This window comes from Trachinotus anak, unplaced genomic scaffold (assembly GCF_046630095.1).
Source record: "Trachinotus anak isolate AG129_WGS33_773 ecotype Australia unplaced genomic scaffold, CSIRO_AGI_Tana_v1 ptg000021l, whole genome shotgun sequence".
Taxonomy (NCBI): domain Eukaryota; kingdom Metazoa; phylum Chordata; class Actinopteri; order Carangiformes; family Carangidae; genus Trachinotus; species Trachinotus anak.
In genome coordinates, this window is record NW_027273872.1 from 12290511 (window position 1) to 12301803 (window position 11293).

At 38.5% G+C, this 11293-nt stretch overlaps 1 protein-coding gene across 1 annotated transcript; it reads right to left on the minus strand.

Moving 5' to 3' along the window:
* Nucleotides 1-777: 777 nt before the first annotated feature.
* Nucleotides 778-10857, minus strand: lman2 (lectin, mannose-binding 2). Its single transcript, XM_071458164.1, has 8 exons — nt 10450-10857; nt 8157-8275; nt 7479-7596; nt 6225-6307; nt 4931-5092; nt 4544-4658; nt 4305-4424; nt 778-3245 (listed from the first exon to the last, which is right to left on the minus strand). Exons 1-8 carry the CDS (start codon nt 10583-10585, stop codon nt 3085-3087), a joined length of 1014 nt encoding a protein of 337 aa, XP_071314265.1. The 5' UTR covers nt 10586-10857; the 3' UTR covers nt 778-3084.
* Between the last annotated feature and the right edge of the window lie 436 nt (nt 10858-11293).

The following is an 11293-nucleotide window of genomic DNA, read 5'->3' on the forward strand; positions in this document are numbered from 1 at the left end:
GCCAACATTTGAAAAAGTCAAGTTAAATATTAGGTTTTTCCGAATTTTAGTTTCGCTGATATCTTTTTCTTTTTTCACCTTCCTCTTTGCTCCTCCAACGTTTGTTTAACACGATCTTTTTCGACCAACCGTTTATACTTTGCCGCTAAATTCCCTCTATCAAGATAATTTCAAATTCATGCCACTGTACAATTCATGTAAAGATCTTAACTACCCAAAAGCCACATTAAAATAGTTTACGTCACACTATAGTAATAACTACCCATAAATATACATACAATAATGTATCACTTCAAAAGATGGCATCAATGATTTTTGATATTAAAGTTCCCCTGATAATTTTTAGTAATCTACAGTGTGTGTTTGTGAAGGTTGCTCCACAAAATATAAAAATACATTAAAAAAATTAGCATTTTAAGGTTCTTAGATTCAACGCTTCACCCATTAAGATTGTTGTTGTTTTTTATGTTCTCATGATTCTACGCAAAAGGTGTTTCATGAACAGCAATTGGATAGTTGCATTCTGGGTCAGGGCATACAAAAATGCAGAAGTCAGCAGTGAACAACCATCAGAGCAACACCTCGCGTTATGTTAAACACGGTCTTTAAGAAAATTTAAATCCAGAGTTTAAACCTTTAAATGAATCCCTGACATTTAACGCACCTTTGTGTACTGCTTGAATACACTGGGCGTATTGCTGAGAATTCATGATTATTCCAATTTAATTAAATGGTGGTTAAAAAAACTAAATAAATAAATAAACCACAACTCAAAGCCAAAGTTTCTTTTTCATTTAATACATTATTTCTGATGAGAGGAGTGTGTTTCAAGTCTCATCACAAACCTAACTGATGTGGCAGAGGCAAACACAGATGGGCTTCAAGAACATAAGAACAGAGATAAAAATGCTGACTCAAGCTAAAAGATAAAAAAAAAAAAAGACAATCCGTGTTTCAGCAGTTATTAAAGTACAAGTGTGGCATCACATCCCTAATTTTACTTTTAACATTTTCTGTTAAATGTTTAACAATGTGGGAATAGAACCAAACAGGGAGATTATAGAAATGAAAGCTGAGAGAAAACCAACAAAGACATTTGACACTGAAAGAAATTAAACCAAGGATTGCCAGTGTGAATGTGCCTTTGTACAATCCATCCATTGATATAAAGGTTCAACACCACCTCTTCTTTAAGTCTGACAGAGCTTCATCATTAACACTGTTCGCATTTATTAATCACACTTTCTTTATATAACTGTTAATGATTCTAACATCCATTACACTGAGTAATTGAGTTAAATCACTTTTTTGCATTATTAACTGAAAACAAACAAGTAGAAAAATAACAAAGTCATATTCTAGATAAAAACCCAAAATGCTGCACAGAAGCCCCTGCAGGGAAAAAAGAAAAAAAAAGCATTAAATGTTTAAGTTTAAGGGATTAGGTTCGTTCAGTTTTCAGGATCCATCCACTTGTGCACCAAACTCTTTCATTCTGCTGCATTAGACTATGAAGAAGCTGTGTTACATAGTAAGAGCTTCACAAGACATCACTCATAATGACTGAAGTTTAACCGGTGCATTAACATGAAGCAAAACATTACTGTTTCTAACAGAAAATAATGATTCAAGTGACATTCTTAACATTTTCAGGTCAATGATGATTTGCTGATTTTCATCTCTGATATAACACAGCACTGATTCTACACTCTGATAGATTGGAAAGCTCCATATTTCCTTGAAACAATAAGTCAACCAATCATTAAGTCAGTCAACAGAAAATCAATTGGCAACTACTTTTCTGATATCAAGATGCAGACCTCTCCGTATCAGGAGTGTACCAAAACAACAGATGGCCTCAGCTGAAGATGTCGGTGGTGTAGCAGCTTCACACCCAGTGCTGTTAGAACATACTAATGATTTCATCATTAAATCCTTCATCAAGCAATAATGCAGACGAGTCTCTGGTTTCAGCGTCACAAATGTGAATATTCACAAAGGAAGTCCTGATTGGTCATTTAAAAACTTGAGAGAATGACAACCTTACAAGCAACAAGAAACCCCGGTGTTTCACATAGTCACTCTGGACTTAACAGAAGAACTGGGTGTGCAGCATGAGCAGAGATAGTTAACATGGCTTAACCGACAAAAGAAGAGTGCCACCTACTAATTAAAATGTAAAAAAAAAAACTTTATCAGTTCACGGACAAAGACATCATAGTACTGACAGGTGAACTTTGATGCTTGATATTTATCTTTCCAAAGCAAGATAAAAAAGATTATGATCATCAAGTACTCAGTACTGTCGTGTACATACAGTGGTTATTGAAAAAATACCTTTTCCACAATCCTCCTAGATATCCACTGTTCTCAAATATACATGGAGAATTTTGTACACAGTGTCACTGAATTCTAAATTGCTGTAAAATGCTAATTCTTAAAAATGAGCAACACTGGATTTTCTAAATGTCAGACTGAGAGCGACAGTTCTTTTTGTATGCTGACAGTATTTCGTATTTCAGCAGAGCAGGACGCAACGACAGCCACAGATCATCACCTTGAAATATATTAAGATTCTTTCTTTTTGAGGAGCTACTTTTCTTCTTCCAGTAAATAATCAGATAAACACCCTGGAAGACTAAAAATAGAAATCTAAATAACCTTTTGCTACCAAAGTTCACCGTTTTGTAGCATCACACCTGAAGCAGAGAAAAAGCTTAAAAAGGCCTAGGGATACCTGATTCACCAATAAGCAAGCGTGAACACAATCTTTAGAGAATCTTCTGCAAAAGTTTGTGACAGTAAACTTATTACAACCCTGCAATGAATGAACACATGGAAAACAAAACAAAAAAAACCCAGCATTTATCAGGATCACTCATGACAGTAGCCACAAGTTCTGCACCTTCTTACCAACATCACAAGTTACCAAAATTCACCCCCCAATGCAGTGCTTCAAAGATATAAACATTTGTACAATCTTTAGAAAAAAACTTCACATTGAATGTGCTCAATCTGTCATCTGGAAACAGTTCATCCCACAACAGACACCACTCTGGTGAGGTGGTTCTCTCTCCTCTCCCCTCAGTAAAACCTCTTGTTCCTCTCCTGTCTCTTCTGGAAAACTACAGCTCCCACCACGGCGCACACGACAATTCCCAGCAGAGCACACAGCAGAAGCAGGAAGACCTTCCAGCCTGTGAGGGGCGTGCCGCGGAAGTTCCCGGTAGGATCGTCTATGTTGTCTGTGGAGAGTGAAGAACGTCAGCGTTCATTTTTATGTTCAGGTCTGGACTGCTGCTCATCTGATCCGTGTTTTTTTTTTGTCCCAGGAAACTTGCTTGTCATAAAACTGACGCACGACACCAACATGAACTGACAATTATGGTAAAAAAAGAAATAAATCAGATCTATCAGACCTACAGGGGGAGTGTGAATTCATAAAAGGGATATTTTAGGTGGAGTTTTCCTTTAAAAGGACATGAAACTCAAAATCATGAATATATAGCTTAATAGGTGTATGTATGTTGTCTTGCCGTTGGGTCTTGGAAATGTCGCTAATTGCTTTAAATTGTGATATTTTATTATCTTTATTTCCTGGTTTAGATGCAGCGTTTTAAGCTCCTTTGGCTGTTTCATCAGGGAAAACCAGGTCCAAAGAGTGAAGCCTGCATCACCTGAGCAGTGCGCAGTCTTTAGTCTAATCACTATTGACAGGATGTGTTGGACAGTACAGGATGAATAAGGCAAATTTGTCACCATATTACCTCCATTGAGCTTCTTCCAAGACAGACATTTGTGAAATGGCAGCAACACACATAACACACAATATTTGTTACATACAAGTTTTACTGTTCCAGCTGTCGAAGGGCTCAAGTAATGTTTAACAGCTTGCTGCATCATTAACTGGTTCCTGCCACTGCCTCTGTCTGCTGCCCTGCTCATTTCATTGATTCATCAGTGAATCTGTGTATTGATATTCAGGCTGATAATCTGTCAGTGTTCAGCACAAACAAACTTCTCATTTATTTCATGCTGGGTTGAACTTGGTGAAGCTGCTCTCTGGCTGGCTCATCCCAGTTTAATGTAAAGTTTACAGCAGTGGGATTCCTCTGTTACCTTTACAGTTTGTGCCATGATTATGTGTTGCTTTTAACAACCTACAACAGAAGGCCTTGTTTGTTGACTTTTAGTTGTAATCTGATGTTTTCTTTGGACTTTCTTTGGGCATATCAAATGTGTTTCTACAAACAGATATGGAAGAAACCTGATTCTAAATCTAGTTTCCTGTAACTTAATTCTACCTTTAGGGGACTTAAGGAGGCTGACACTGGGCTCGATCTTGGTCCAGTCCAGGTTCTCCTCCTCGGGGGTGTGTTCTACCATCAGTTGGTAGAGCTTCATGGAGATGATATCATGGTTATCTGCAACATAATATAAGAGTTTAAGATGTTAGCAAATCTGTCATAGCTATGGGAGGTATGAAGTCCCCACTTTATTTTTGTTGTTTTTGTTAGTGCAAAGCTTTCCAGCGCCTACCTACCTGACAGATCCCCTGTAGCTGCTGAGGCACCAAAGAAATATCCGGTGGGAAGACGAACACCTCCGATGTCAATGCACTCCTTCCACTCATTCTTGTCATCCACGTCAACCATCACCTGCAGGATATAAACTGGACGTAAGTGATGCAGTGCAGCACTGCAGCAAGTGTCAAAGTTAAAAAGCTAGGAAACAAGCAAATAAAAATTCTTGTATTAAAAAAAGTTTTTAAACTAAATCCATACACAAATGTGTAAATACGCAAGCAGTGGTTTTATAATCATCATGTTGTATTATACTGCAGCTCTATTCAGTGTAAAACCCAACTGAACTAAATTAAGAGAAGCTATGTAGCATCCCTGAGAAAACACAAAGGGGACTCTATTCGTACGGTGAGTCTTCCTTTGGAGTAGCGGATGGCAACGTAGGTGTCGTGCTCTCTGTTCCTGATCTCGGCCGAGCACCCTCCCAGCTCTGATGACCGTCCGTCTTTGCCGTGGTCATAACTCACGGAGCCATTGTTCACCATGGCTGAAATGTACGGGAAGGAGCGCTGGTGACAAGACAGGAAAGAATCAACAAATAAACCTCAAAAGCAGGTACTGTACACATATCCTTACATAAAGATGATAGACAAATGAATACATAAAAATAAAATTAAATAAAATGTAAGAAGCCCACGATACAGGTCGGGTCATGTCAGTTCATGACAGCTCAAGGCTACCTTCACACTGCAGCCATATTTAGAATCAGTTCTAAGACGGTGCTGAAGTTGGATGACAGGCCATATTTATCTTAATTATGAGTTACCAAAAAGGTGCCTTTATTCTATTTCCCACTTGTTGCTGAGATGTGGGTTACAGTGTGTGTGTTCAGATTTTGAATAAACTAATTGAACAAAACTATGTACACATTTTGTCAGTACTGATTCTCGCGGTTTTCTATCTGACTGACTACTGCCAACACTGACGAGCTCTGATTTGATCGCTGATGATGGCTCATAGCTGAAACGTGTTTGTTCTTTGTCCGACATAAAACAAGAAGACTATTTATCTGTGAATCCCAGCATTCTGTTCGTTATTTTTAGATAGCTATTATAACTGTTACTATTATCTATTATAAACTGGTTTGAGCATTGGAAAGTAAGCTGGATGCCTCAGATTTGTGTAGCACCACACGGCCATGTAGCCAGGATTTCAGCTTTTCACGCAGAGTAAAACAGCTGTTATACTCCAGCTGCAGTGTGAAAGTAGCTTCCGTCACAAGACAAGCTCTCTTGAAATAAATACAAATTTACATTAAGACAATTTACAAAGTGAGGACAGCACAGTTGCTGCCAGAGAAACCATCATGCTCAGTAGGTAGTGTGATTGATTCTTTAGCTGCTGTACAACAAATATGTGAAATTATGACAAAACAAAATCTGTGAGGTTTTCACTGTGAACATGCTTGAACTTCTGACAACATGCCCATTCAAAGTGAAGAAAACAAAATCTACACCGAGGCATGCTGACGAGTAAAACCTGAGCAACCACTCACATCCGTGGCATCATCGTTAGAGTAAGTATCTATAAAAACGGCCAGCCCGTGGAAGAGAGCATTGTTGGAAAACACGGGCCCTGCAAAGAAACAAGCCGGTCAATCAACTCGTGCCATACACACGCACACACACACAGCACACTTACATCCATTCCATGGAGGTCATTGCGGAAGGTATCCAAAAAAATAGCCAGGCCAAGAAACTGATCTTGGTTTCCAAACACAGGGCCTAGGATGGAGGCAGAGATGAGGTGAGACATGAGCAGACAACTTAAGATGCTTTTCAGTGGTCAGCAGTGATGAGAGGAAGCTGAGATGATGGACACAGACGGGTGGACATGATGAAATAAAAGCTTCCTGATGGTGCGAGAGTGTTGAGTGTTTATTAACACACAAGTGTGCAACTTTCCAAGCGTTTCTACGAGGGCTGAGACAGCATGACCGGGACAAGTGCACACTCTTGGATTTACATTTCTCTATCTGAGCTGTAGCACTTCATTCATTTCTTTACTGTTCGTAACAGTGATGGATTCTTGCTGTGTTACCCTGATGTTATGTTTGCAATTGTTATTTAAAACCAGAGGAAATAAGAGGTAAATTGTTCCAAATGCAAAGATGACATTTTTTAACTGACAAGCAAAGTCAGGTGCCTCATGCTGAGAGCTGAGTATCATTCAAAATTGTTTTGATAACAGTACGATTGAAAAGGAATTTTTTGGACCCTTGATAGTATCAAACTAAGTTGGTCCATAAAAGTATCAAAGCTCGATACCCAGTCCTACTTATGCTGGCATAGAGTATACGACAACTGCAGAAGTCTATATTGTGATTTCATACCAATATTATCTTTTAAATAAGTGAGCCATCAATATAGTAGCACATTCTAAGTGTACTGTGCAATTTATCTTATGAATTTCAACAACTCAATCTGGAGCCAAAAAATAATCACCTCAACCTTCAGGTGGGGCGCATCGGTGGACTAAACTGGTTATCTTAACATGCAGATGAGTAGAGAGGACGCAGTCTCGCTGTATTAGGATTTTAGTACTTTAGTAGCTCTTGGTATATATAATGCATGGTTTAGACATGTGAGGTTTGAGATGCTTTGTTGTTGCGTATGACCTGCAAGATCTCACCCAATGTACAACTAGAAGGCTTTTATTGTGACTGTGAAGTGAAACCTTATTTGTTGGTTTTGTTTTTTTTTTATACTGAAAGAGAGCAGCAGTGAAAAAGCCTTGAATGACGCTTAGATGAGGAAAAAAGTGCTGCAATCTAAACATTTTGACACGTGATGGATGGAGATAAAGTGAAGTGAGATGAGATCAGCTGGGTGAGTTTCTTCTCTAAACGCAGTAACTCAGCAGTAAAGAGCTGCGGGACTGAAGGGCCATCCTTACCTGGATGCAGTCTGTCCTTTGTGTACCAGATAGCGATACCATCGCCATGGAGATTCTTTTTTCCTGACCCATGAACTTTAAACTGCACATGCATCTCCCAGTCCTTCAGGTAACAAGGCTGCAGACCAGAAACAGGAAAATTAACTATTAACTTTCTATGACAGCTTCATAAAATGAGTGAAGTATGGTTTTAAAGCCATCCGTCTTCAGAACTGTCATTGTTAAAGCGGTTAGTTTGTGTTACACGCCACACCATTCATTTTTTGTAGTATTTTATTTGACATGTCAGTACAAGTCAGCAGAAAGGAGTCCAGCAACAACCAGGGACTGAATATAATTAGCAAATGTCATTTTTTTTTATCAGTTATAAAATACTTTTTACTTTTTCTAGTTTGGACATTCATCTTTCACCTTCATCCACCAATATTCAATGAGAGATAATGAGCATTTATATATTCTACAGATAGAAGTGGAGAAAATATCAACGTGAGATACAACAGAAATTTAACTGATATGTGGGGCTGAAAAGAGAGTCAGGCTGAATATTTGTGGCTTCAGATGAACCTGATGGAGAACGTGTACTCTAATCTCAGAGCTGGAGTAGCCCAGCCTTGGGTATAATGACAATGCGTCTGAGTCAGACTGGAGAAAATAACTGGGTTTGTAATCTATCCTCACCACGGTGTTCCAGATAGATCCCTGCTTGCTTCTCTCATCTGGAGTGAGTCGGACATATGAACCTGTCACCAACGTGCTTCCCCAGAAGTCCCACTGACTGCTCGGGCTGCTGCCAACACCTGCAGGATGAGAGGACGTGACATGATCAGACCCCACAGAGAAATCAAGTTGTTTTTTCAGAAATGCCTTCAAGTTAATGCACAAGTACAAATTGCTTTTGATCAATCTTATTTTTGCTGTAGATCAGATCAGCTGCAGGACTGTGCCAGACGGCCCACCTAAAGTTTTCTGTACAGTGCTCCTTTATATAGTATGTGCTCTTCTCTTCTTATGTAAATATTCTCACACCAAACTGCTTTGAAAACATTGGGTCTAGTGGCCTCATATGAGCAAACATTGCACACCTTGGAGAACATGTAAAACAACACAGTTGCACAACGTTTACAAAGGCTCCTATGCAAACATTTAGTTAGTCTTGAAGAAAATATAAATTGGGATATGCCGGAAGGAAAGCACAACACACGGCACACACTGACGTAGTTGTTTTGCATTTGATTGTTTAGCCATATACCTTTGTCATGTAAAAATATCTAAATTGCACACACTCTGAGGACAGATTGATTCAAGCAGTCTTTTTCTTGTAGAACTTATTTTCTTTAGACATTCAGAAGGTTCCCTGTCACCTGGGTGAGATTACCATGTTGCCAAATTATGCTAAGAAAATGTTTTTCAATTTCAACTTCAGTCTTTAGGCTCTATTGGTATGGATGAAGTCGTTGTTGTTGTTTCTCAGTAACCACTGTCAATACTCAACTTTTTATTATGAGAAAAAATGAGGCTAATTTAGGACGCATAATCCCATCATCACTTGTTTAGTGATAAATATTAATGTAAAATGTTTTCTGGGTCTCACATTTGTATATAATTGACAGTTTTAAACCTTTCCGTAGATTATATATGAATATTACTACTACTACTACTACTACTACTACTACTACCGATTGATGGCTTTACAATGAATGAACTGATTTCCATGGCTCTGTCAAATTTAATGTTGTCATGGAAATCCTTTGAATCAGTTATTTGTATGTTTAAAAATATTTCTTATTATCATCAGTACGGGTGGGGCTGAGGAGTGTGTTTGTTTAACAATGACCACAGGCAAGTATCTCAACTTGTATGCAAATGACATTCTTGCAGTCAGTGGTGCACTCCTCAACCTTCTGTAACAGCTCCAGCCACCTGTGTTCCACAGTCTGATGCAGAGCAGTGATAAACTTCCTTTACAACTTTCAGAACCACTTCAGTTTTGTTTTTAGATGGTTTTGTTAAGGATGTCTTCCACCGAACAATACCACACCAGTGGCCCCACGGTGTAATTAATACTTAATGAGTTTTTATTTTAGTTTTAAAATTCAAGTTATACCGTTATAAATTTTCTTACGTATATTTCTGACTATTTTAGTCATCCATTGGTTTCTGATTTCTATGGGTATGAAAATCTATTAGCAGACTCTTAAGGCTTGTTTTAGTAGCGTTACATTCTCATGGTTTGTCTGAAGTTTACACTCAATAACCACAGACCTGTAATTAAACACTGACAAAAATATCGCTAATCCAATGCTCACTGTAACGGACTGCACACTTGAAGCAAGTTTCAAGATCCTGCTTATACGAAGCCATACTATGTGAAAATGAACTGGTGCCTGAAAAAGGAAAAAAACACTTTCACTTTTCTAAATTAAAGCAACACAGTTTTTCAACTGTGATGTTAAGTGTGATGAATTGTGGTAAATAAACATATTATTATTTCCCATCAAAGCTTTTTTCAGGGAGTTTTTCTCTGGTGTGATCAGCTGCTCTAAGGACGGAGGGGGTACTGCTGTGCAGATTGTTGAGCCCTTAAGGCAAATTTGTGATATTGGGATTTATAAATTAAATTGGCCTTGACTGGACAACACTTATTATCAGAACAGTTGCCAGTAAATTTACTGCTGATTAACGAAAGCTTTGTTTACTAATGTTATAACACATTTTAACATCTGGAGCCACAGATGTTTCTGTGCTTTCACCTAAATGTCAGAGTTGTAACTTTTCATGACAGCTTATATTACATTTTAAAACGCATATAACCTTTTGTTATCAGATTAGCTCTTGTGAGTGAGACATAACACGGTAGATTTATTATCCAAGATGTTGGAAATATTGCTTAATAACTCCTAAAAACGCAGTGACAGGTGGGAAAGTGAACAAAAACCCCAGGTTAGCTAACGAGCTAACCGGAGCATCTCACCTTGGTACGGTTTCATCAGCGAGTGCTCTCTCTTCAGATGCTCCGCGTTTCCGTCCGTTATATCACAACACACCAGACACACCTCGACTACCAGGAAGGCGAGGGCTGTGGTCAGAAACGCTGGAAAACTCTTCATCTTGTTCAAACAGCCTCAGAGAGAAACTCTCACAACAAATGTCTTCTTCGGGAACTCCATAAATCGAGCCTGTCCCTTCTCTATTGTCTTCCGGAGAGAAACCACGTAATGCCGACGTTTATTGCCACGTTTCCTGAACCGAGGGGTCGTATGTCTCTTTTGCGTATTTCTAAAATTATACGTGCACAAATATCAAAATGTCAGCGATGCAAAAAATCTAATTCATATGAGACATTTTAATTTGAGGAAGCGTCGAGCTGTTTGTGTTTCCACACGGGAGGTTTTCTGGAAGACGGTTTTTTTTTTACTGACCAATCAGAGACGCGCACATCGCAAATTCAGCCAATCAGAGAGGACTTGCTTTTCATGCGTTATACACTAGATGGAGACAGAAGCCAGAGAATAAAAACACAGGTCCTGTGGTCTTTTGCAGTTTCCTCTGATTCAACAAGGATAGAGAGAGTTCTGAATTAAACTAAACTCACTGCAGCCTCATGCTAAATAAAGTGAAAGCGTTTATAACACTTCCAGACTCACAAAGTCATTGTGCTGTACATTTTGCGAATAGGATGAAGGACAGTAGATATCTGTAACTCTATATAACCATTGTTTTATAGCATTAGTATTAGAATGTTGGTTCAGGCATAAAAACATGTAGATTATTTTGAAGAAAAGTTACAAAATGAATATAACTGCATATACAGATAT